Source organism: Puma concolor, chromosome B4 (assembly GCF_028749965.1).
Source record: "Puma concolor isolate L17-30 chromosome B4, mPumCon1.1.hap2, whole genome shotgun sequence".
Taxonomy (NCBI): Eukaryota; Metazoa; Chordata; class Mammalia; order Carnivora; family Felidae; genus Puma; species Puma concolor.
The window spans coordinates 111254801-111282777 of NC_141673.1; the positions used below are offsets into that span (position 1 = coordinate 111254801).

At 38.8% G+C, this 27977-nt stretch overlaps 1 protein-coding gene across 20 annotated transcripts in view; it reads right to left on the bottom strand.

Moving 5' to 3' along the window:
• CREM (cAMP responsive element modulator) overlaps positions 1–17056 on the bottom strand; it is a 72484-nt gene extending 55428 nt beyond the window's left edge. For 4 of the 20 annotated variants that reach the window (XM_086714578.1, XM_086714569.1, XM_086714568.1 and 1 more), the window contains exons 1-2: positions 16219–16454; positions 7305–7405 (exon numbers count right to left, since the gene is read on the bottom strand). In XM_086714578.1, the coding sequence (XP_086570704.1) occupies positions 7305–7348 (44 nt within the window). In that variant the 5' untranslated portion in view covers positions 7349–7405; positions 16219–16454. Of the gene's footprint in view, positions 1–7304; positions 7406–11311; positions 11352–15815; positions 16135–16218; positions 16460–16927 lie in introns of those variants that run through there. The other 16 variants (XM_086714566.1, XM_086714557.1, XM_086714552.1 and 13 more) reach the window with 10 other exon arrangements.
• Between the last annotated feature and the right edge of the window lie 10921 nt (positions 17057–27977).

Here is a 27977-nt window from a genome sequence, read left to right on the forward strand (position 1 = left end):
AAGCAGATCTAGAATTCCAAGTGTGTGGCAATTGGGTCCATACAGCATAAAGTTGCCGAGTTCTTTACATTCAAGAAATTGAAAAATGTAGGAGTTAAAATTCAATAATGGTAAGTATCATAACTATCCTGAGTCATCAACTAAAGGTTAATATACTCAGTCTACTTTAAGGAAAGAGATACACATAATAGAATGCAGGAAGACTCTCATCATAAAAAGCTCTATTGGGGGCACCTGGGTTGCTCAGTCGGTTAATCATCTGTCTCTTGATTTTAGCTCAGGTCATGACTCATGGTTCCTAAGTTTGAGCCCCACATTGGGCTCTGTGCTGACTCCACAGAGCTTGCTTGGGATTCTCTCTCTCCATCTCTCTCTGCCCCTCCCCTGCTCATGCTCGCTCTCTCTCTCTCTCAAAAAATAAACATTTAAGGAAAAAAAAACTTTAATGCTTAAAAGGTCACCTGAAACTAGGACTCATTTTTTGAGATATAATAAAAGACTTCGTAAGTTATTAAGCATTTTAATTGTTTTACACATGAACGTGTTTTTACATACATTATCTCAATCACCTTACTTGGACCATTTTTCTCCTGGGTATTTCCCACAGTTCAATCCTTTGCCCTTTTCCTTTTTTCAATCTACATACTATGGCTCCTTCAGTCCTGTATGCAGATGACTCCCAAGTCTGTATTTGTGCACACTCCCCTCCTATGATGCACCTCAATCTACAGTTTTCACATACCTGTCCCTTCCCTAATATTCCTTCTTTTAGTCAAGAGTATTCAAGCACCAAAGCTACAGGTTACAAACGTGTGTCTACATGTGAGTCAGTACCAGATCAGCTACAAAAACCCACAGAGCTAAATATCAGCCAAATCAGGATGCCATGATGAGCTGAGCCTCCCAGTAAAGAAAGGCAGAAATGGGAGGTCAGCAGCCACCCCTGTTCATCTTCCCCGCCACATGTGGTGTCATCCATTATAACTTCCTTTCCCAAAACTGGACCAAGCTGCTGAGTTGCTGCTCCTCACAACTGCTGCTGTCCATTCTAAAGATGACATATCACACTTGGCCTCCCTGTAAGCCATGACTAAACCATGATGCCCCTTCCTCCATGCCAGAATCATATCCATTAATACCTCACATTCTTATTTCCCCAGTCACCAACAAAGATGTAAGCTCCTCCCATACTCCACTGTCCCTCTCATAAATAGTGCTTCCTTTCCCTCCGTATTTCAGTTGCTTATTCCTACTCCTATTCTTCCAAGCCCTTGCAATGTGCTATCTGGAACTCCCAACACTCCCTTCGGTCCTCTCAAGAGGGACCAGCTTGTCTTCCCACACCTAATCAGGATTAGAATGTTGACCTGGTATCATCTTTGTTCCCCACTATTTCTCAGTGTCTTTGTAGAAATCCCTGTTCTGTTGAGGCCCAAGGATATTAGGTGTACCATCTTATATTCATCCATATGATAATCATCTTCTCTACATCCAGGATGTAAAGTGAAGACTTTAGCACTTGACTTAAGAGCTTTCCTCTCCACTATTCTATGTTCAACACTCAAAGGAAGGACCCCTGCCTCACCCTGATGCTTTAGTGCAAGATTTTCTCTACTCCACTTCAGCCATCTACTTAGCTGGTCTTATAATGGACCTAGACCATGTCCCAAACTATTCCACCTATGAAATGATTCTGACATCCCACCCTAACTACAACATTCTATTCTCCCAGGTGACACCCACCCTTGATTACTCCCATCACACCTGTTGTTCCACCACACTGAGATCTCCAGACCACTTTCTCCCTTTCCATCAGCTGCCCCCTTTCTTCATATCTCATCCTACTCAGCTTAGAATCCATGGTTTCTCATTTCAATTACTGTCTCCCAATACTCTAAATTCTCTTGTCCCTTTTCTTTTTGTTGTATCTGCCTAGTAAATACCAATTTCAGATAAAACCAATTCAATCTCCTCTATGACTCTATGAACAATACTGAATAAAATTATAAAACAATATTATTAAGGCTATTGAATTCATGGTTTTTAACCTCAAATGGGAAGCAATCTTACTGTTTCCCTAGTGAACTTACTTTCCCATTCTGTACAACTCTTTCAAATGTTTCTCCCTCTTCTCAAATCCCTGAGCTCACCTACACTCAATGTAAGACCTTGCTTCCTGTTTCAGATGAGTACTCCCTCAATTTCCTGGTACCATATCAAAAACCACTTACCTGTATACCCACTATTTTACCTTGCCTCCTGCCTCCCCACTCTTAAACTCTTGTATCTATCCTCTGGATCTCTAGGCACTATAGTATCAACTATCCTCTCCCCTCTCCAATGGTTTCCTCCTATCAAGATTTAAACCTATTCAAATCTCTTCAATCTCAAACACACACACACACTGAACCAGAAGTTCTTTTCTAACTATTCCCTTGAATGTCTCTTCTTCCTCTCACTGCTAAACTAAAGAATTACCAACACTATGTCCATTTCTTTCTTTCTTTTTTTAAAGTTTATATATTTTTTGAGAAAGACAGACACAGTGTGAACAGGGGAGGAATAGAAAGAAAGGGAGAGAGAGAATCCCAAGCAGGCTTCACATTGTCAGCACAGAGCCTAATGTGGAGCTTGAACCCACAGAACTGTGAGATCATGACCTGAGCCGAAACCAAGAGTCAGCTGTTTGAGCCACACAAGCGCCCCAACACTATCCCATTTCTTTACCTCTCACCTGTTCCTACACAACCCTAAACTGACTTCTGCTTCACTAAACTTCTCTAGTGAAGGTAACCAATTTCTGTCACTAAATCTAATGTTCATTTTAAGTCCTATCTGGTTTGATCCCTCAACAGTATTCCAAACTGTTGATATCTTCCTTCTTAAACTCTATCTTGATGTCATTATACTGCATTTTCTGCTCTCATCAGATTCTCTGACAATTCCACAAGCTCCTTTGCTAATTAATTCCTCCCCTTACTCAATGTTAACCTTCACACTGCATGTCTTCAGGAATCTGTTTTGCCTTCTCACCTCACTCTCAAATCTCCCTCTGGGTATTGTCATCCATTTTTCTAGATTCAAACACCAAGCTTCAGGGTTATCACTCTCAAATCTAGATCTCTAGCCCAGAGGTCTCTCTTTAATTCCAAAATCATATATTCGAATGCCTAACATCTCAAAATAGGTGCCCTACAGGTACCTCAAACTCACTGGATCCAAAACTAACTTCCTCTTATTCCTCCACAAATATGTTCCTTTTCTGAGTTTCTTACCTCAGAAAATGGGGCCTCACCATCCATCCAATTGCTCAGTTGAAAAGCTGGGTGTCATCTGTGAGACTCTCTTTCATTCCCTACAGTGTTATTACCAAGTGTGATGACTGTACCTACTAACGAACAAGTTAATCCCTTTCTCCACCACCACTCAATCTCCCTACTCCAATCCCTGCTAACAGTTCCCTTTCTCAAGCATACATTTCTGCTTAAAATACTACTCTGCTTCAAAGTCTTTAGTAGCTCCCTATTGACTGTAGGATAAAATTGAAAGTTCTTATGATAATCATAACCACAACTATTAGTTGGTGCCTACCATGCTGTAAAATCATGCTAGTTTTAATCCTTAACAACTTTATAAGACCTGTATAGTTAGTTCTTCTTTTAGAGATAAAAAGCAAATATAAGGAAGTTAAGAATCTGATCTTACCATCAAAGTTTTGGGTGGCATAGCCAGGTTCTAAACTAAGGACTTTTTCCAAAGTCCATACTCTCAATTACCAAACCAAACCAAACTGCCATTCAATCTCTTTCACAATGCGACTCCATTTCACTTTTATGGCCTGATTTCCAGTCACTCTATTCTTTCCCACATTCTCTATTCCAGCCTCCTCATAAGCCATTTCTTTCAAGTAAACATCCTATTCCCCCAGTTCTAATCTTTGCTATCTGTTCTTCCCTTTTCCTGAAATACCCTTCATCCATTCTTTGTCCAATAGGCAAATTCTTACTAGTTTTTCAAGGCCTGGCTGAAGGATACCATCTTTCAAAAGCCTATTCTAACAGCCGTGGACAGAATTAGTTGTTCTTTTCTGAGTTCCCAAAGGATTTTATGCAGTACTTCCATTATAGCACTTGTCTAGCATAGAATACATTTGTTCACAAAGTACTAACACTAGTGTAAGAAGCTCAAGGACAGGGATTACATTTTATACTTCAATGTATTCCTAGTGCCTACTACAGAATCTACCATAATTGTTAAATAAACTAATCAACTTTTGGGAAGACTATGCAACTGTCAGATGTCACTAAAATGATAAAAGTACAGTTTAGAGAGATCAAGTGACTTTCTATAGGGTACATAATACGTAGCATGGCAGAGAGTGAACAAGAAGTCTTATGATTATGACTCTAGGGTTCCTTCCACAGCTAGTGTTCTGGGCATTCCAGTTTAGGCAACATTTTATAATAAAGATGTGCTTTTGAGTATGCTGCAACTGTTGTTATAATCTTCATTCAGACATGCTTTGTTTTTACACTGGCATATAGGGGATCTAATTTTATACCATTTGTATTCTTCAGGAATGCCTAGTATAATGCCCAGTACAGACATTCAGTAAAAGTTTGATACTAAAATTAATTTATTTGAGGGGCACCTGGCTGGCTCAGTCAAAAAAGCATGCAATGCTTGGTCTCAGGGCCATGAGTTTGAGCCCCACACTGAGTGCAGAGATTACTTTAAAAATAAAAAATAAAAAATAAAAAATAAAAAATAAAAGCATATTAAAAAATAAAATAAAATCTATTTATTTGAAGGTAAAAATCATTTACAGGAGAGTAAACCCAGCACTATCAATTTAAAATACATACTTTATCATTTTCAAGCAATTTTATTCTACTGTCAATATCCAACTGTTTTCTAGTACAACTCTTCTCCTAAACCCACTAAAAACCAACCCCAGGACTCAGGGAAGAAGAGTCAAGTAAGAGTTAAATGTTGAATATGGGTCAAGCACTATACTAAGCATTTTCAAACAGTATCCCAGCAGGAGATACAGGACCCAGAACTCAGTATAAATGATGTACATAAAATCCTAACACCTGTAAATCAGCCTCACTAGTCCAGACATAATTCATCTATAAAGTATAAGAGAGGGGTGCCTGGGTGGCTCAGTCGGTTAAGCGTCCGACTTCGGTTCAGCTCATGATCTCATGGTTCATGAGTTTGCTTTGTACTGACAGCTCAGAGCCTGGAACCTGCTTCACATTCTGTGTCTCCCTCTCTGCCTCTAACCCACTTGCTCTCTCTCTCTCTCTCTCTCTCTCTCTCTCTCTCTCTCTGTCAAAAAGAAAGATTAAAAAAAATTTTTTTTAAATAAAGTGTAAGAGAAAAATCCGTTATAATCCTTCATTGTTCATTATGTATTTTATAGTTAAAATTGAAGAGAGGTATCATAAGGTATGTTCCCTAAAATCTCATTTTCTATCAATATTAAACATAGTTGTACTATAGTTAATAATCTATAAATTAATTAAGCAATATTTTAATCTTTTAAATTTTTTTAATGTTTTTATTTATTTTTGAGACAGAGAGAGACAGATCATGAGCAGGGGAGGGGCAGAGAGAGAGGGAGGCACAGAATCCAAAGCAGGCTCCAGGCTCTGAGCTGTCAGCACAGAGCCCTATGCGGGGCTCGAACTCATGGACTGTGAGATCATGACCCGAGCTGAAGTCGGACGCCCAACCGACTGAGCCACCCAGGTGCCCCAAGCAATATTTTAATCTTAAATAATAATCCTTATTAGAGAGAAAGACCAATTAGTAATTATAAATTATACAATATTTAAAAATAAGACATAGAAGATAATAAAAAACTAAAAAAACAAAAGTCCATTAAGCACTATAAACTAATAGCAAGCAAAATACTGGCAAGTAGTTGGTTCCACAATTCTAAAAAACAGATAAAGATTGTTAAAATGGGCATATTTGAATTTATAAATGATTAATAGTAGTAACAATATACTTTTTTTATGAAGGTTAAATTTCTTCTGAAATGCAAACCATTTTCTTCTTTGATAGAAAAATAAATGTTACCCCAATATGCTCTGAATATATCAGGATTCAGTTTAATAAAATGTTAATATAGCTATGTCTTAAAATAATAAGATCCATCCATTAGCACAATTTTCAAAGACTTCTAGGCTGAACTACTTTCAGAGGGAGAGACCTGTATTTGTTTGCTTACTCTGTTATTTTCCAGAACTTTAATAGAACTACATCACACTGCAATAACTTCTGAAGTACAGCAGTAGAGTACTATTTGTACAGTACAACACAATAGGTAGACAACCTATTATATACCTTCTAGAAATGAAAACGAAGGCATATATTCATAAAATTATATTTATAATTATAGAAATACCGAGGCAATTAATGACCAGGGTTATTTAGGATCCTTTTGTATCAAGAACATATAAAACATTTAGTAGAAGGAAAAATCAGAAGAAAAAGGAAAAACATTTTAAAGGGATGCTATCATGGTACTTATGAAAGTGTTTTTAAAAGAAAACAAAGAGAAAAGGAAATATAGGTCAAATATACCTAAATGAAAAATAAGACAAAGGCAGTTGCCTAATTAAAGTGTTTGATTAACTAATAAACTTCTAAAAGCTTAGTTGTATTCCATTTGCAAAGACAAACTACACTGCAGAACAACTATATTTCCACTTGTAAAATTTTAAAAATAGAATCCACCTGCAAAAGGAAAAAGTATTAGTTCTTTCTATTCTTTGTGAAGAGTTTTACATAAAATGTCATAGAAAATTTATTTTCTTTTTAAAGCTAGATCCAACAAATGAACCAGAAGGTCTCTGAAAGCAGCCAAAAGAAAACTTGAAAAACTCTATATGGATTTTGTAAAAATATGGTAGAGACTTTGTTTTGTTTTACGTTAGGTATAAGCATAGCTTAAAGGCAAGGAAAAAAACTAAGACTCTGTCCACATCCTTATACATGGTCTCCTTTCTAAATGAAAAGGCCAGCACGCAAAAAAAAGCTGAATGTAAAAGGTTCGCTGCTCCCCCCATTGCCTAGCACAGTACAGGGTAGAAGATGAATGAATGTCTTAATTGAATGGCTGACCACTTTGGGTACACACTACCATTCTCTATTAGTATAATATACACATATACACATATATATACACTTATGGATGCATGTTAACATATATACATTATTCACTTATCCATTATTTTAACTTTTACCTAAGCAAAATTTTCAAAAGAATAGAAAAACATATATCCACCTACCTTAGATTTGTCTTAATATATTTTTTCCTGCCACATTTGCTCATTATTAAGACATTTGTAATCAATGCTTTGTTCCTTCCCCGTTTTCTTCTTTATTTATCCTGCAGAAAAATTATGATGTTGAATTGGGAGATCATAACATTTTATTTTTAAAAAAAAGTCTCTCAAAACGATAACAGAATACCCGCGAATATCCTAATTTCTATAAAACTGAAAACAAAGAATAGAAAGCTGAAAACAAGTGTGTATTTTTTTTCAATCTCACTTCTATGCAATTTTGTTCCAGGAAAAAAATTTAAAACATAAATCATGAGCTATTTATCAGGTTATTTTCTACCAAAGAGAAAGTAGTGTTGTCTAAATCATTTAATACAAGCTACATATAGTTCATGGAATCAGCTATATTTTAATAATCACTTAATAAATGGAGTGAATTTATCATTTACTTAAATTTCATTCCACTGCAACAAATTTGTCAACCATTTTTTATTTACCTTAAATTTAACACTGGCTTTTTTTTTTTAAGTTTATTTATTTTGAGAGAGTGAGAGAGCACGCACACGCGCTCATGAGCCGGATAGAGGGAGAAAGAGAGAATCCCAAGCAGGCTATACACTGTCAGCATAGAGCCCAATGAGGTGCTCTATCTCATGAACTGTGAGATCATGACCTGAGTGGAAATCAAGAGTCAGACACAACCAACTGAGCCACCCAGGTGCCCGTCAAAATTGGCTTTTGTCAAAGAATTTTAACTCTAAGTAAAATATTACCAGTTCCTTTAAAATCTCCTCCACTAGCCTTCAATCCATTTAAAAAGTTGTTTTAGACACTCTACCAATTAAAACCCATTTTTTGTTACTAATATCCTTTAAAAATATGAAGTAAAACTGGCAAAGAAAAAGACAAAGGAATTGGGAGCGCTTATTTTAGAAGTGGAAAAGACAAATGTCCACAGCCCTAAGTATCTTCTAGGCATCTTCAACAGCAATGGTTGTGCTTAGCTACAGACATACTGCTTTCAGGGTTCCCTCCTAAGTGGCCCCCTCTAAAATGGTGTCCTTTTAAAACTGAGTGGGCAGGTTGGCCTAAGGGCACTAGGGCAATGGTTATGGCTACCATCTGTCCCCCATCTCCCAGCATAGGGACAACAGGAGATGGTCATTTGAACCAGGCTGCTTACATCATGAACAAAAAGCGAGGATGGCGCTGTCCTTTGGATTAAATCTTATTCTGCTATACTCTACTGTCGTTTTACATGGGGACATCTTAACCTTCCATAAAAATTGTGTAACCTAAAGGCAGGGACCATTTATTTATTAAACAGTGATTGGCACCCATGATATGCCAGGCCTTTCAAATGATAAAATGTCCCCACTCTCCATGAGATTGCATTTTAATGAGGGAGACAGACATTTAAACAAAGAATACTAATAACATTATTTGAATAATAAAGAGAGAGAGAAGTAAACTACTAATTTCTATATTTCTCTTGGAAATACCATTTTCTTTGTTTAATTTCTGACTTAGTAATAAATTCTTATGGTTCAGAATTCAAAAAGTAGCAAAAGGTATTCACTGAAGTCCAGGAACAACCACCCACTTGCTCTTCCCAGAGGCAATCAGCATTGAATAAAGTACAAGCTTCGGCCACCACAGAGATCAAGAGAAAATGAGAAAATGACTAGTCTCGTACCCAAATAATGACCATCAGATAAAACTGATTCTGACTCAGGCTTATCAAAGAATGATTTCTTCACAACTACTGTCTAAGAAATCATCATAGATTGACTGCCTGCTTGCCAAATCTAAAAGGATGCTTTCTAGTCCCTATCTTTATATTCCTACAGTGTTTCCTACTCCACAAATTTTGTCCTCCTTGAACTCTTTAGGACATCGTGTTCATGCTTTTCTTCCAAATTATCCAGCCCTTTGTCCTCAGTCTTCTTTGGCCACTCTGTAAAGGCTGGTATTCCCAGGCTTCCCATCATAAAATTCTCCCCCCCCACACTCCCTAGGCTTACTTCATCCTTACTTGATAGATCTCAGATTTCATATCCAGCTTACACTTTTCTCTCCTGAGCTCCAATCCATATGTACCTGCCTTTAGATATATCTCTTAATGGTTTGCTCACAGATCCTCAAGCCCCAAATGTTCAAATCTTTCCTCTTGCTGTACTCTTATCTTAGTGACTGACATCAACACTGCCTCAGCCACCCCAGCCACCCAATCTGGGAGTCCTCCAACATGGCCTAGTAGCAACAATGTGTGGTGTAAAAACACACTATTAACAGTCAACCTGAGTTCTATTGCTTATTAGCTATATGAGCTCAGACAATTAGAAACTTCTCCAAGCATTCTTTCCTGTCAAATGGAGATCTTGTTGTGAGGAGAAAATGTAAATAATAAACACAAAATGTCTAACTGTGCTTGGAATATAAGCAAGGACCATTACCTTAATGGGCCTCAATAAATATGTCTCCTGTATCTTGACTCTGCTGTATTCTCTCTGTCCTCACTGCCACTCCTTTAGTTCTGAAACTTATTATTTGACATGATTAAAGCAATAACTGCCTCCCTATAAAGCAATTCATCTCTCCCTATAATAACTTCACTAAACCTCTCCCTCACCCCTCTTAATCCACTCCACTAGACCACAACACTCTACTCAAAATGCAAATCCAAACATGCTATTTATTTCCTTATTCAAAATCCTCCAATAGACCCCTTGCCTTAATAAATAGCCAAAGTTCAGGGCCCCTGGGTGGCTCAGTTGGTTAAGTGTCCAACTTCAGCTCAGGTCATGATCTCACAGCTCGTGAGTTCGAGCCCGACGTTGGGCTCTGTGCTGACAGCTCAGAGCCTAGAGCCTGTTTCAGATTCTATGTCTCCCTCTCTCTCTCTGCCCCTCCCCTGCTTACACTCTGTCTCTCTCTCTCAAAAATCAATGAACATTAAAAAAATTAAAATATATATATGTATATATATAGCCAAAGTTCTGACATTATAATTTGAGGTATTTGGTAGAGGCTTCATAAAGTTTGTTGCAAAAGCATTCAGATTTTAAAGTATACCAAACCTTTCCATTACATCAATTTTCCAAGTCCAAAATTACCTTGTGGGGATTTCTAAACCAGGTGATCCCATTTTACTAAAGCATAAACTATGCATACTTTGAAAAACTTAGCTGTATACTATTGATCTCATCCAAAATCTGGTTTTAATGTCCTAGAACATGCTATCTTTGGGTAGACAAGGATTGACTTAGCATCCCCTGCTCCCACATACCCAAACACCTGAATGGTTTTGAGCACAAATATCCGAATGTGTTCTCATACTGAGCTTAATATGATAAATATTCTACTTAGCCTAAAACATACCCCTTGAATTCATCATATTTCATGATATAGTCTGAGGTTATCATTTTTAAGCTGATCTCCTTATGCCTAAAAATCACAAAGGGTACTGATGAAATGTCCTGTATACTACCAATTTTCTACAAAAATAATTTTAAGGTCCTATCTGCTAAAGAAATTTTCTCTTTTAGAGTAGAAAGCACATCACAGATTAGTTTTTTATAGACAAATAAGAGCTTATATTAAGGGAGAAAATGAGTTAAAAAATCTTTGCCTATATGTGAATTTCTGTGCTGTATCTGGAGAAAAACCACTTACACTGATAAAAATTTCCTGTCATATATTAGGTCTGAATACCAAAATAACATTTGACATTCACCTTACTCTTCATCAGTGTGTTGTTCTATTCATTCTCCAGCGTACAGATTCAATTAATTTCATTGCTTCAAATACCCCTTAATATAGAGCTCTCCAGAACAGGGATTTAAGATATGCTGATTAGAGAAAAACAGCATTATATTTACACTTACAAAATCTGAGTATCTACCATGCTGTGGTTAATTACATTCTATCTTGATTTAACTTTTTGGAAAAATCAGGTTTATGTAAGAATCAAACTTCTTGAGCAACTTTACTAGAATATAAAAGCTTACCTAACCAACTTCCTCCTCCCCAACCAACTCTCTGTTATTAGCCAATGTTCTCCATTTCTTCTATAAAACCTAAAACGTTATAACGTCCACAAGTTATTCTCTAGTGTTCCCAAGCACTTCTCTTCCTAACAGCTGTGGAGTTAGTCATATTTATCACCAGACTTGATTATGTCAGCCATACTTACTATTGTAATTTTGATATTGTTAAATATCATGTTAGATTAAATTATTAAATAGATTTAAAAGATTTAAAAAGGAGAGCTGCTTCTATGAAAACTAAGTTGAATGCCTTGGAAAGACAATAAAGGCAAGTTCCTTTAAAAAAAAAAGTCCTGCTTTTGGACTAGGGTCAAAATAAAAAGAAAAGAACATGGAATAAAAGGCAGTATACCCTCTATGGAAGCAGAAAGAGAGACCACAGAAAAATACAGTGTTTCTCTGGTTCTGGGATGAAGCAAGGTGTTACTTCCTTGGGAAAGTAGGAGATCTCCATAGGTTAGTCATGATTTAAATACGAACAGCAAGTAAGGTTTGAAAGATAAGGGAAGAAGAACAGAAGTGCATATAAAGCTGGTTCTTTTCAATCATGATGATTAAAAAGTTAGGGAAAGGTAGGGCTGGCTAGAAGCGAGAACTAATTCCAAAAAGCCAAATACCTTAAGTTGACACTGATGAACCTACGCTTGTTGTGCATTTTAGGTGAAGGAGAATCCAGGAAAAACAAAGTGGGATAGCAGTAACTAGACATTATACCACTTTTAAAGTTTTGTAATCATTGTGACACAAAGTTAAAATAACTTTCCAATAACATTCTTTACACTTTTGTGTAAAAACAGAAGTACCCAGGAACAGTACTTAGAAATAATTGAAACACTTGTAAATAATGTCTTTAATATTTTAAACATGAATCAAACAGAACATCAAGTGGTTTTTTAATACAGATTCAAGGCCACTCCAATTTAACTGCTTCAGAGAGCTACTGTCTAAGAAATCTTAACTCTATAAAATCACCAAATTTTATAGAGTGATATTTCAGTATCACTTTCTCAATTTACTCCCCACCGGGCACCTGCCTTTGGCTATTTGACAGTCAATGAACAGCAAAATTGGCTGCTGGGGAGGAAATGAAAAAATTCAAATAATCATCGCCTACCTCCATCTCTCCAAATACCACCCTCTCCACTACCACCAGTTCAGGGAAGGAAATAAAATTTAAAAATCTTCTGTGGGAGCTATTTGCTTGACTAGAGTCATTGCAGGGCTTTCTTGTTCAGCATCATATTACTGCACTTTAAGTACATTTTAAATACTTATCTACATGAAATACAACTCCAGTGACTAGTAAATCTGGGAAAGAGTAGATAAGACACTTGAATTAGTTAAAACTTAGAGAAAGGAATTTCAACGTTATTATACTTAACTAGATAGGTCCTATTTTGTGTATATGAACAAAACTGCTACCTTTCAAAGTGCTGAAACATATTTAAATGTGTTAAATTTATTTTCTCCATCAGTATAAAGAAGAGCAAACGCATCCCAACTGTCCACATACAGTATATTGGTCTTTATGCATGATACAGTTTTCCAACACTTGAGCTAGAAGCTTTTATCATATCAATGCTAGGACACAAATTCCAGTTTAAAACATTTCTAAGCAAAAAAAAAAAAAAAATCATTTTGGGCTATCAATGAAAAAAATTGAGGCTATTTGAGATTATGAGCAAAACTGTATGACATTTGACTTTGAGTTTGGATAGTCTAAATTTAAGTCTGCTGTGTTTAAAAACAAAGCTTTAATAAGGTAACTGAAAAAACTGAGTTTATTTTATGAAATTCTCAAAGTAAAATATCAGAATCACACGAGCTCCATTGTTAGAATTTCATATGGTTTTGGGGCACCCGGGTGGCTCAGTCATTTAAGCATCTGACTCCAGCGCACGTCATGATCTAGCAGTTCATGAGTTCAAGCTCCTCGTTTGGCTCTGTGCTGACAGCTCAGAGCCTGGAGCCTGCTTCGGATTCTGTGTCTCCCTCTCTCTCTGCCTCTCCCCTGCTTGTGCTCTCTTTCTCAAAAATAAATAAATAAATAAAATTTGAAAAATGAAAAAAAAAAAGAATTTCACATGATTTTGACATTTAATTGGTCTGGTTATCAGTGTTCAGAAAATATGCATGAAGATGCTTCCCACTTTGGGAGAGCTGTAATACTTCAAAACAGCCTCACAAAAGAGCTCCTAGCGAGGTTTCTCGGAGGCAAGTATCCGCCCTAACCAGTGAGTTATTCCAATAGACTTTAAGCAAAATTCCCACATAGCTTCCTAGATTATGCTTTTCCTCAAAACTGTTTTACATTCACCTTGCTGACAATTTCCTCTAACACTCCTGGCAAGGTCAATCAAAAGATGTGCAAGGTCGATATTTTACTTTTTAAACTTTGCTATAACTGAATTATACCAATAAGACTCAAGTTGTCTTCATAAGTAATATTCCACTTAGTGGGATAAAATCACACTTAGTGTTATCCTTGGGTTTTCCTCTTCACTCTCCCTTATTCTCTCCTGGATATCCTAAAGCATCAGAAAAAGAAAACCCATGTGTGAAAGGATTTACTCTTAAGAACAGTGCACTCTTTATTGCACAGTTCTCAGGATAGAAAGTATTTTAAATATATTACAATATCTTGTATAGTCTCTAAAAGGAAGCTAACAAAATGATTTAAAATGTTTCTTTCTACCTATGTGTACTGGATGAGAAACTTTCCCTGAAATCTTTACTTGTATAATCTATCTGTATTGATAATATTGAAACTGCATTCAATGTACAATAACTCTTCTCAAAGTTGACATTTTAATACATATATGGAATCCATTAGTTCAACAGAAAATACTTAACAGAATTCAAAGATATTTCAGGCTTATTTCCTTAATGACCAATGTTGATTACATGTCAAAATATCAAAGGTTCAGCTGTTGAGTGTTAGGATTCTTCAGTTTTACTTAAAAAAATCTATCTATATGGAAAAGGGCATTTGAGTGCTTTCCAACGGACTACCACTTCAACAATAAACCTGGCTCAATTTTCTGGCTCATTATTCACTTGGAGAGAATATCAAGTTGGAGAAAACAGATCAGAAATATATGTAATATACTAGTCAAGTTTCAGTCAGGATTCCTTATGTATGTTAATAACCTACTTTTCATGAAATGGCCAGAATTCTAAACAAGATTTCATATTTTGATCATGTAACGACTTGCCTCAGTAGGAAACTAAAGAGGTCCATGGAGTCTGGAGTTTGTTAAATTCATCAGTAGAAGCAAATTTTATTAACTTTCCAGGACAATGCAAAAACAAACACTCAAGAGCTCCTCTGTGTTTATACATTGAATAAAAATTTATTCATATACTCTTACAAGATAATGTACACAAACATCGGTATAATTACAACTTCACACTCACCAAAACGATACCAGGTTGACCAGCAAAGTCACTGGGAAAGCATCTGCTTACACTGATCTATTTACAGATTCATACCAAAAATGTTTGTGTAATTATTTTGACAATGCTTTAAGTGTTCACTCATTCAAGATCAAACCCATTTCCATTTAAATATCTTTTTTAAAGTTGTATCTGGATCAGTAAGCAGTTCTTTAAACACTATTGTTTTAATACCTAGCTGTTATTGGCCAAAACACACTATTTGCAATTTGCCTTCCTTGGGAGAAAAAAATTCAAAGATTTAAAAACTGTGAAGGGAAAGCAGCTTGTTAACCAAAAATAGGACCAAGACCAGGAGAAAAATGTGGTAGCCGAAGCGGGGCGGGGGAGGGAAGGGGGAGGGGAACCAGAGAACATGAATTATTAATGTAATCTAATACGATTTTCATACCGGACCTCTATCGCTGTGCATCTAGGTTTGTATTTCTCTAAAGGGAAGCTGGCTGCACTCTCATCAGCCCGCCAAATTAAGCTTGAAAAGGAAGACATTTTAAGAAGTTACGTGGGTAAGAGGTACTGTTAAAAGGGGCTCTCTCAGTTTTAGTCACCTTCAGGCTGATCCTGTAAGTCAAAACTGCCGAAAATGTGATCGTAAGCTGACAGCTGCTCTGCTGAGCGCAGTGCAGGAAACGTCTCAGCGATTTCAAAGTTAGGGATCTAGCATACGTGTAATAGGCAGTAGGGTGAATAATGTGTCTATTCCCTCTTCCGCAAGTTCTGGGAATCTTACTAGGTGGTTCTAGAAAGGCAAACGTCGAAAGTACAGAACAAAACCTGAAATTTCTGTTCGCTGTCACGGATTTGTTCCTTCTCGGCTATCATAAAAGTCTTCGCACTATATCATCAGGTCTATCGTGTGTGAAGACCCAGTGACTCAACACTGCTCTCCCCGACTCTTGTTTCGGAGAAGAAAGGGGTTAACGCTGATTTATATCTAACCTGAGTACGTAAAATTGAGACAAAAGTGCTACTAATCGTCGGCTGTGAAAATAAAAACCAACGTCCTTACTTCTCGCTTCCTTTTCTTCTCAAAGAGGGAGGACCACACTCATTAGAGCAATAAGGCTTTTTCCGAAAGACTTGTCCAACTTGTACCAAGTTCAAAAGGAGTCAAGGATTGCTGAGAGAGCAGACCAGCCCCGCTGTCCTATCGGGAGAGCTCTGCTACTAACCCGAAGGCAGTCCGCGAGCGGAGCCGGAGACTGAGCGGCCGCCGCACCGCCGGGTGGCCCCGGAGCCGGCGCCCGTGGCCGAGCTGCTCCCGCCCTCCCCGCTCCCCCGCTGGCTCCGGCGGCCCCGCTGCCCCGCGCCCCCGACGCCCCCGACCCGGCGCCGCTCCGCCTCCTGCGTCCGCCTCCTGCGCCGCGTCGCCGGCTCCTAGGTCTGTGGGTCCCGGCCGACGCACCACTTACCCGCCGCGATGAGATTTACGTAGCGGACCTCGTCACTGATTACGGACGGGAGGAGGTGGAGACGGCGAGCCCGACCGCCGCTCAGGAGCGGCGCCGCCGCCAAGCAACCCGGCGCCGGCGCCGGCGGCGGCCCCACGTCGCCCCCACGTCAGCTCTGATGCGGCAGCCGCGGCCTCCCTGCCGAGCCGGGACCAAAAGTAGCGCAGCAGCCGACCGGACCGCGTCCTCGCGCCCCGTCCTCCCTTCCCCCACTCCACGACTGCTTCCCCGGGGACGCCCGGCGGAAAAATCCAAGCTCGAACTCTGCCCCCTGCTGGCCGCCAGCGGGAGTGCAGCGCTGACAATCCAACAATTAAATGGAACGGAGGGAGGGGGGAGGGGAATGAAGGGCTAGGGGGCGGGGCCTAAGTGGCAGTGAGGTAGGGAGGCGGGGCCTAAGGGTGGAGAGGAGGACTAGGTCGGGGGGGCGGGGCCGGAGGAGGAACTAGGCTGCCCCGGGAGGAAGACCCAGTCCAGGGCAGGGCCTGAGGGGTGGGCTGGAAGCCGGAAGCTGCCCCGCCGCGCGTGCGCCGGAAGCCTGGTTAATTACAAACTAAGCTAACGGCCGTGCTGGGTTCTCGGCTTCGAGGTCTCTTGTTCTCTGGGCTGCGGCCTAGAGCGTCTCCCATCCCAACCCAAGCTGAGGTACGCTGGCGTTGTGGGTCTTTACCGGCCAGAGGCGCTTCCTGCGGATTCCCGGGGCTGCTGAGCGGATACCTGGAGCGTCCCCACTCACACGCTCCTGCAGCGTCTGCCATTCTGAAAGACGCTTTTAGGTCCTGGACTTGAGCTTTCTGGGAAACCCAGCTGGCTTGTTCTCAGACTACTGCCGCCTCAACAGTGACTTTGTGCGTCAGTGTCGTGGAGAAACAGCGACAGTCCCCACTTGGAGATGTGACAGAGGAAAGGAAGGCTTTTGGTGACAAGCAAAAATCCCTGCCTTTAAAAAGAGGAGAGTTTAGTTTTCATCCAGTGGAAACCGAGGGCTTTCCAGTAAGAGGAACGTTGGTTGCTGACCCGTTATAAACTAGGAACCCACTTACGCATACTCAGAACGTACTGAATTGTAAGGCTGAGTAAGCCCTCAGAAATGGAGGCTTTGTAGCCTATAGATAAGTCTCTTTACATTAAGGAAAAACGAATTCAAACAATGATTACCACCCAACTTTATAGTACTCAGGAATGTGTCATGCCCAAAGCCAGTGTCAAGGACACCACTTGAAAAGTTGCTGAGAAAAAAAAAAATCTGTCAACGTAGAGCAGGTAGAAAAGGGAAGCTTTGTGAAATATTACAATCCCCGTAGAGTGGGAGAAAATTCTGAACTGTCTTCACTGCCAGTTTTTGGCCAACCTGAACTACTTTCAGCTGTAATGCATACTAACAGAAATAAGAGGAAAACCTGGTAAGTTCACTTCCTCCTATTGATATAAGCAGAATTCTGAAGTTCCTCCTTGCAGTATAGTAGATAAAGCCCATCACCGCCTGATAAATAGTAATTTCTTAAGGAACACTAGCGAGTTTACAAATTAAATTTACAAAACAACCAAGTCTGTAGTTAGACAAGGCTGGCACCGAATATTTATGCATCCATAATACAGCTCATTTTAGCTTGGGGGAGGGTCATTAGAAGGGAAGGAAATAAAAAAGGATTACCAAATCCTCAAAATCATACCATTCATTGTGGTCAAGGTTGACCAGTGCAAGATGAATGGATTTTTAGCTACAGGTGATTGAGGGGAAATTGTGATCATTCTTTCCCAGAACATTGTTCTCCACCTACTTGTTTGTTCCTAAATTTCTTTAACAAAGTACACATTCTAAAGGGCTTAAAATGGGGGTGCCTGGGTGGCTCAATCCCTTAAGCCTCTGACTTCAGCTCAGGTCATGATCTCATAGGCTCTTGAGTTCAAGCCCCACATCCCCGCATCCAGCTCTGTGCTGATAGCTCAGTGCATAGAGCATGCTTTGGATTCTGTGTCTGACTCCCCCTGTGATCCTCCCCCACTCACACTGTCTGTCGGTCTGTCTCTCAATAAAATGAATAAAGGGCTTAAATGTAAGAATTAGTGGTAAAGCAACATACACTAAGATGTAAATGTCAAATCCTTCTTGAGAGTACCTGCTTTTGAGAACAGGAGAGTACCTGGGATCTGAAAAGAGAGGGCATGACATAGCAGTGGGGAAGATACATGCAATTTCCTAGTGCTGCTATTTGAAATTACCACAAACTTACTTAAAACAACACATTTATTATCTAACAGTCCTATAGTACTCAGGAATGTGTCATGCACAAAGCCAGTGTCAAGGACACCACTTGAAAAGTTGCTGAGAGGGGTGCCTGGGTGGCTCAGTCGGTTAAGCATCCGACTTCGGCTCAGGTCACGATCTCACGGTATGTGAGTTTGAGCCCTGCATCGGGCTCTGTGCTGACTGCTCAGAGCCTGGAGCCTGTTTCAGATTCTGTGTCTCCCTCTCTCTCTGACCCTCTCCCGTTCATGCTCTGTCTCTCTCTGTCTCAAAAATAAATAAATTAAAAAAAATTTTTTTTAGAAAAGTTGCTGAGAAAAAAAAATAAACATCTCAATGGGCTAAAGTCAAGGGGTTGTGGGCTCCAGGGAAGAGTCCATGTCCTTGCATTTTTCATCTTCTAGAGACCACCCACATTCCCTGGGTCATGACTCCTTTTCTCCATCTTCAAAGCCAGCAACAACTGGTTCTTTCTCATGCTGCCATCTCTCTGATTCTCTTGCGTCCCAGTTCTCCTTGGTAGAACCACTGGGCCCACCCTGATGATCCAGGATAATCTTCCCGTATCAAAATCAGCTGATCAGCTGCTTAATTCTATCTGTAATACAGCTTAATTCTACCTGTAACTTTGCCATGTAATCTGACATGTTCATAGGTTAACAGTGATTACAATGTAGACATTTTTGGGGAGTGGGAGCATCATTCTGCCTACCCAAAGTGAAGGATTCTAAAAGAAGCTTGAGCTCTGAGACAAATCACCTGCCTCTCAGGGGTATCCCTTTCAAATAATTCAAACATTTCATTAGAAATGCCAAGAGCTGATTTTTCAGGGTTTTTTTTTTTGTTGTTGTTGTTTTGTTTTGTTTTTTACATAAGATAAAGATAGAAAAAATTTTAATGGGATATCAGGGATAAAAAAGAGCAGGTTATGAAGACATAAGTTTTAAAACAGGAAGAATAATAGTACCTACTTCTTTGCATTGTTACAAAGATTAAATAAAGTATCTACCATAAAGTGTGTGCTCAATAAAAAAAAAACCAGCCATTTTTATATTGGTCTAGTGTCTACATTTTTGGGTTCCTCACCTAGGCAATATTTAATTCTCTGTTGAGGAGAAACAACTAGAGCACCTACTTTCCTGAGAAAGTACGGGCTGTCAGTCACACCCAAATACTCCCTCTTCCCCTGAAAATCTCTTAAATTATCCCTCCCTTTGTGAGTCAGGAGGAACACCTCCTTCCAAATACAGTTGTAAGATAAGTATCATTTTTTTTTGATGTTTACTGTTTTGTTTTTTATTTTTTTATTTTAGAGAGAGAGGCAGTGATGGGGCATAGGGAGAGAGAGAGAATCTTAAGCAGGCTCCAAGCTCAGCACAGAGCTTGATCCAACAACCATGGGATCATGACCTGAGCTGAAATCAAGAGTTGGATGCTCAACTGACTGAGCCACCACACCACTCCAAAATAGGTGTCTTTTCTTTCCCATATTGTGCCTTTATTCTCTCTCTTCCTCTTAGCTCCTTCTCCTCTCCCTGCAAATGTGTTCATATCTTGCCTCTACTTGAAAACTGTTGACACTGCTTTTCCCAGAAGGAAGGCTACAGAGTTTCTAGCTCTAGGGTGCACGTTCACATAACATTTTTTTGCCCAGATGGTTGTTGTTCCAGCTCTTGCCAATCCTCTCGCTATCAGAATTCTCAAGAATAGAAAGCACTTGCTATTTTCACTTCCTTACCACCTACTCATTTCTTATTTCCTGGCTGTCTGATTTTTGCCCTCTTTCTCCCTTCTTTCTGATTAGAGAATCTGAAACTTTTTTTTACATTTTTCATCCTCCTTGACCTCTTTTCCTAATTAATACTACCTTCTTAAGGTCTCCCCCCACCTCTGAATTTCCATGACATTTGACTCTCTTGGCTTCACTCACCTTTGTTTCTCTAAATGCAGATAGTTCTGAATTTTCTGCCCTTGATCATTTGCTTCTACATCATCCTCCTTATTTCATCATTCCCATTTCTGTTGGAAAGGAAATTCCCAAAGTTATACCTCAAGCTCCCAGCTTCTCTTCCTAGCACCAAATCATATTTCCATCTATCTGATAGAAGTTTCACTTACATGGCCTATGATCATTTCTAACTCAATAGATTCAAAACTATATCATCTTCCCTTTCCATTCTTGAACATTGTTTTTATTTCAACAATGTAGCAGCACTTTTCAGTTCCCGGTCATCCTGCCTTTAAATCATGGAGTCATTTTGGTCATTGTATACTCATATCATTGAGGATCCATTTAGTTTATAATTTAAAGAGCCTGCTATGTTCTAGGTCCTATGCTAACGCCAATCCTATTGCTTTCATGTGTAGAAATTTGCATCCATCCTTTCCTTCTCATTCCCACTATGACCAGTGTGACTGAGGTCATCCTTGCCTCCAATATAGTTCTTCTTAAATATTTCTATCTGGTTCATTTTCCCAATACATGGCTCTTGTGATTTCTCTTCTTAAAAATCCTGAATGATTAAGAGGGACTGGGACTTAAGGAGTCAAAGGTGGAAAGCAGATTGAGTTCCTTTTGTTGGCCTCTTGAATTTTCTGCTACATGCATGCATTACATATTCTAAAAATATAAAATTTTAATTAAAGCAAAAAAGTCAGTGAGATCTTACTGGCTGAGTCCAAATATCTTAGTTTGGCATAAAGCCCTTGATGATCTGAGTCCAACTTAGGTATACAGGCCTATTCCATGTTAGTCCTTTGTGTTTTATACCACACTGCTTCTTAATACCTTGCTGCACATCAGAGTCATGTGAAAAACTTGTTGAAAAGATGTTCCTAGGCCATAGGCCCTACCTGTTGACTTACTGAGTCAGAATCCCCAAAAAAAGAACCTATAAATCCACTTCTTTTAAGATTTGCAGATGAGTCTAGTGTGCTGCAAGATTAAATGCTGGCAGCATTTTAGCCAAACCTTACTACTTACTGTTCCGTATAATTACCTTATATTTTCCAATCTTTTTGGGCTTTATTCACTCCATTTTCTCCTCAATTCTCTATATCTGCCGGTTAAAATCTTCTGCATACTGTAAGACCTAGCTTACATGCTATCTCCTTTACTGATCTTCTTAGAAATAAAATGTCTCCTCTTTGCTTGCGATAAATGATTGTTGTCAGGAAACAGGGGCCAGAATTCTGAGTTAAAATTCCAATTTTGATACTTTACTAGCTGTGCAAATATTGGGCAAGTTCCTAAACTGCTCTGTGCTTCCATTTCCTCGCCTATGAAATGGAGATAGTATTAGTACCTGACTCATAGGTTGTTGTGAAGATTAATTCATGTAAGTATATAGAATTTTGTGCTTGGCCCAAAGTAAGCACTGAATAAATGTGAGTTGTAATTAATACCTTATTACTTGTGCAAGTTCCTTCATTGACTTGTGTGGAATCTAAGCTCTAAATCCACCCCTTTGTTTTATAAATTAGAAAGTGGAGGGGCGCCTGGGTGGCTCAGTCGGTTAAGCATCCAGCTCTTGATTTCCGCTTCGGTCATGGTCTCGCGGTTTCATGAGTTCCAGACCTGTGTTGGGCTCTGCGCTGATGCTGACAGTGCAGAGGCTGCTTGAGATTGTCTGCTTCTCTCCGCCCCTCCCCCGCTCCCACTCGCTCTGTGTCTCTAAAAATAAATAAAAATAAATTTTAAATGTTTATTTATTTTTGAGGATTAGAAAGTAACAGAGTGTGAGCAGGGGAGGGGCAGAGAGAGAGGGAGACACAGAATCTAAAGCAGGCTCCATGCCCTGAGCTGTCAGCACAGAGCCCCACGCGAGGCTTGAACTCACAAACCATGAGATCATGACCTAAGCTGGTCAGACGTTTAACCAACTGAGTCACCCAGGCACCCTGATAAATAAATAAAATTTAAGGAAACTAAATTAGGAAGTGGAGGCTGAGTAGTTACAATACTTGCTTTGGCTAACCAATAGTAATATCGAGACTAGAATCCAGGATTTGTGACTTTTAACCCTGTGCTACTACTACTATACCACAAGATCTCAGAATTTTGCATTAAATGGCTATCCTCCTTTTTTGTTTATTAATTTACCGCAGGAGAGAATTAGAAAATGGATTCACTTGAAAGGTATTTACACAGGCCCTTTCTATTCAAGCTTTAGGATTTGAGACTCTAACAAATATAGTGTGTCCAGTTTAAAAATTTGAGAAAAGGAAAAGAAGTCAATGTAATATGCACTCGATTTATGATGTCTCCAATTTGCTGTTTGGGAAGAAATGTTTCCTGCTACAAGAAAGTTAACAGTCCTACTTCCAGCATAGGAAATATCCTTTTATATGTGGGGGTGTGTTCTTTTTTTTTTTTTTTTTTTTTTTGAGGATTATAAACTTAAACATCAATATCTACTGGCTGTGAACTCAGCAGAATACTTAGAACCATGGTAAAAGGATGAGTATTATAATACAAACTCAGGCCACTGAATTCTTTAAAACTAGGAGATTATTTGCAGTCATTAAACTGTCACGTATCATTTTTTAAATCATGAAAATCTACTTTCAAATGTTTTCTACATGTTTTTATTGACCACAAATTCAGTTGCCTGCCAAGATTTATTTTTTTCACATAGAATCACACTATAGCTAATGTCAGAGAGAACCATAAGGACTGGAAAACTAAGAAGCTTGTCTAAAACTGACCACTGTTCAACCTTGGAAACTGCAGAATTTGATAGAATTAGTTCTCCAAATATTTTTGATATAAAAATGATAGTAATTAGTGTTTCTTTTTTCTATTTTTAAGTACGTAAATGAGATGCCAGAAGAACACCAGCATGGCAGAGACATGAATGATGACTCATAGAGCATATGAACTGCTGAGTACTTTATTAATTATTTTAATTATTGAAAAGAAATTTGAAACTGGTCTCAGAATTAAATCCAACGTAAAATCCTTTAAAAGAATTGAGTCCCATGTTATGAGAGGATTAGAAAGTTACTGGATTGAAATAAAACAGCATCTCCCATGACAAAGAGGGCTCATTTCAACAACTGTTTCATCAGGACTAAATTCTGAAGACTAAATTCCATTACATTGAAATGGCAGCTATTGAAACTCAGATGTGTGCATGGTTGTCAGAAAAAAGAGAAATCAAGTAAGCCAAATTAAAAACAGATATCAAGAGCCAGCAAGAACTGAGTAAAAAAGCATCAGGATCAATTCAGATGGTGAAATGGGCTACTGATCAGATCAAAAGGAAGGGAAAAAAAGACTAGGCTAACAGGAATAGAAGGTGTCAGTGCTATGACTTGGGGTCACTGTTCTGGAAAATAAATCAGGTTATCAGCAAAAAGGTTTAGGGGTGGAAAGAAAGAATAAGAAAGGAAAAGTAACAGGGTAGAGACTGTTTATATATATACATATATATACACACACACACATATACATATATACATGTATATATACATACACATATATACATACACATACATGTATATATACATATATATGTACATACACACACAGCCCTCTTCAAGCCTTTAAGAACTAGAGCATGGGAGAGGCCAGGCATTAAGAACAGAGAGATTGTTATTACCAATACATCTCATATTGGAAAAGGGCTCTGTGCCACAATTTTTGCCAAAATTATGTCAAAAATTTTAGCCCCACTCTCAAGCCTACTTTTCCTTAGCTGTAGAAGAGGAATCATGATACTGATCCCATAAGGCATTTGTGAAGAATCAATTAATAAATATAAAGGCTTTAATATAGTACAAAGCTCAGTAACTATTTGCTATCATTATTTATATAGTCAGTTTATATCATATTCATAGTATGGTAGAAGACGTGGTAGAAACATTTTGAAATCATCTAGTAAAGTTTAATCCTTAAGACATGTACAGTAGTTACATTTTGAACTTACAACATGTGAAAATGGTATCCAGAGGAATAACCAATTGTACACTGCACTTTAGCCTGACAAATAGTCTCTCCTTAACCAAACTTTACAAAGGCTGCTCTGAGCCCTTTTCTCACCTAAGCCTCATCCTTGACTTCTAAAGACTTGAACAAAACACAAGCAAACATAGTTTCTAACAGCTCAAGGTGTCAGCCCTAGAATGACTCTAGCCCCATTTGAATTGCTTGTCCAAGAAAACTCAAAGCTGTCAAAAGAAATTATAGCGTGTTCTCTTGCCAACATCTAAAGAAAGGACTCCTGTCTCCCAATCTCTGTGGGAGGGTAAGAGATTCCATAAGTACCAGTTAACAAATCTAAATGGCTCAACTCTGCCTTGTCACTTTTTGTAACTGATCACTTCCCAGACTCTGTTGAGCTCCATTCTTCCCCCTCCCTATTCCCCCCTCCTCCCTTTAAAGCACCCAATCACCTCTCTACAAATCCAAGTTGAGTTCAGTTCATGCTGGACTCTTTTCTCTATTGCAATAGTAGAGATATGATTAAAAACCTGTCTTTACCACTTTCACTAGTGTCCAGCTTTATCTTTAACAAGTCACAGGATGCTATTAAATATCCCTGGCTGACCTCACTACCTGTGACAGAGGAAGGGGGGTTCTGATCTTCCTTCCTTCTATTACTTTCTTCATTGAAGAGATTTTTTTAACATCTGCCATACTCCCTTTCTTGGTGCCTTTAAGTGCTCATGTAACTCAGGTTCTCTATAGGCTGCAAAACTCTCCTTTTGTCACTGTGATGCAGTGGCTTCCTCTTACACAGCCACACCTGTGCCCACTCCCCCATGTTCACACACTCACCCTTTAGTTTCTCCTTTCCTCTTTTGAACTCCTGCTCAATGCTAAAGGAGGGGAAAAACCCCTTTCTTCTTACTTTCTCTGATTCTATTTCATTTAGGAACTAGAACACATTTAATCATGCTGTTTGGGCAAAAAAAAAGTAGAGCTAGTAATACAACTATACCAAGGAAAAGAAAGTTTCAAGTTTTAAAGTAAAATTAGGCTAAAAAGGAGTCAATGCCCTCAGTCTGTAAAGAACTCTTTAATGTGCATAGAAGTTCTGTTTAGAACTTCCAGAAGCCTCCATTGATCACCTAAAGGTTTTTCTAATTAAATTATTCTCTATCTTCAGCATACAATATACATTCTAAAATTACTTCTACTTTATCTTTCTTCTATTGTTAATTATAATGCAGAACTGTTGTTTATTTAAGGCATTGAGAAATATATATGGGGAACATACTTTATTCAAGGAGAACAGTCCATTGTAATTACAGTGTGGCTTAGATAGGCTTCATAGTACTATTATTTATACTATTTTTGCCATGGAAAAGTATGTTTCCTTCTAAACAGCTAATTTTCTTATCAAACTTAAAATATAGTTCATCCGTAAATTGGATACATTTAGAGATCAATGAATTGATAATAAAACATTTGAACTAAATCCTGATTTGTATAGATCAATCAAGATGGGATGGCTTTTTGTTAATGTTCTCAGTTACTGATATATGCTGCCTCAGTCCTTTTGCACATGTGGTTCCCTGTGATTATAATGCTTTTCCCTTTCTTTTACCTCATTAATTTTTTTTAAATATTTTTTTAATGTTTATTTTTGAGAGAGAGAGAGAGAGACAGAGTGCAAGCTGGGGAGGGACAGAGAGAGAGGGAGACACAGAATCTGAAGCAGGCTCCAGGCTCTGAGCTGTCAGCACAGAGCCCGATGTGGGGCTCAAACTCACAAACCGCGAGTTCATGACCTGAGCCGAAGTCAGACCTTAACTGACTGAGGCACCCTGGTGCCCCTTATCTCTTTAATTTCTAATCATCCTTCAGAGCTTGCCTCATTCATGATTTCTTCTTCAGTGAAGCTTCCTTTTATTTGGCAGACTGGATTAAAACCCTTTAACCGTTTATATGTTTTTATTTTACTTAGACATCTCCTTTGTAGTGTTTACTATAATTGTAATTAATAATGTCAACATGTAGTTAAAGCCTATCTCCCCTGCCAGAATATAACTTCATGATGGCTCTGTCCCTATTCCTAGATTAGCCTTTAAAATAACCTATGGGAAGACATGACATTATGGGAATGCATTCAGTAGCTTCCAAAACAGTCGAATGCTCACAACAGGCTTCTAAATACCTTTTCGTTTGGTTTCGTTTGACCTATCTAGTTCAGTGCCATATGCTAAAAATGTTTAATAACTGTTTTCTATAAGCTCAGAACTAAGATGCTGTTATTTATTTTTTTTTCAACGTTTTTTATTTACTTTTGGGACAGAGAGAGACAGAGCATGAACGGGGGAGGGGCAGAGAGAGAAGGAGACACAGAATCGGAAACAGGCTCCAGGCTCTGAGCCATCAGCCCAGAGCCTGACGCGGGGCTCAAACTCACAGACCGCGAGATCGTGACCTGGCTGAAGTCCGACGCTTAACCGACTGCGCCACCCAGGCGCCCCTAAGATGCTGTTATTAAATGAGCCATGTGAAAACTGCACTGGAAATTAAGTATTAGCCAGTATGTCTCTATAAAATATAAAGGAAATGATATCCATATTATCTGTATATAAAATGCCTTATTTTTAAGCATGTTTCATCAATAGCAAGTACTCTAGAATTTACCAAGTTCTTGGTCTTCATAAATTGACAACCTCTAATTTTGTAGGTTATAGTGCCATCATGTGGATATCATTTTTCCTAAAATGAAATGTAACATTTTTTGTAATAGAAACTATTTTCATGGTTGGGAAACCCAGTCACCCACATCCAGGCATGACAACTGATAATTTAGCATTGATTTCTAAGACTGTGTATAGATTCACTTGAGATTTCTGAATCTGAGTTGTTAGTGTGAAGAATTTGGAAACATTCACATAGAGATAAAAAGAAACTTTCTGAATATAATAGTTTGAAGATTCATGCGGTCTCTACAGATGGCCAGGTTTTTTTTTAAACTTATGTTTATTATGAAGGATACAAATGAACAACCAGATGAAAAGATACATAGATCTGGAAGGAACCCAAGCACAGAAGCTTCTGTCCCTTGGAATTGGGGTGTGCCACTGTCCTGGTACATGGATATGTTCACTAACCTGGAAGCTCTCAGAATATAGTTTAGAGATTTTTATGGAGGCTGCATCAGATAGGCAATCTCTAGCCCCCAGAGGAGGGGGGTGGTTCTAAAAGTTCCACGTTTCTAATCATGGCCTGGTCTTTCTGATAACCAGCCTCCATCCTGAAGCTATCCAGGAGGCCACCAAGAGTTGCAACATTAGAACAAAAGGTGCTCCTATCACTCAGGAAATCCAAAAGAGGTAGGAGCCCTATGTCAGGAACCAAGACCAAAGACCAAATGTTAAAACAAAAGATGCTCCTAACATCCCGATCGCTATGCAAATTACAAGAGTTTTAGGAGCTCTGTCAGGAACCCAGGGGCAGAAACCAAAAACATATTTCTAATTATGTTGCAATTAGCCATTCTATGGGTATGCA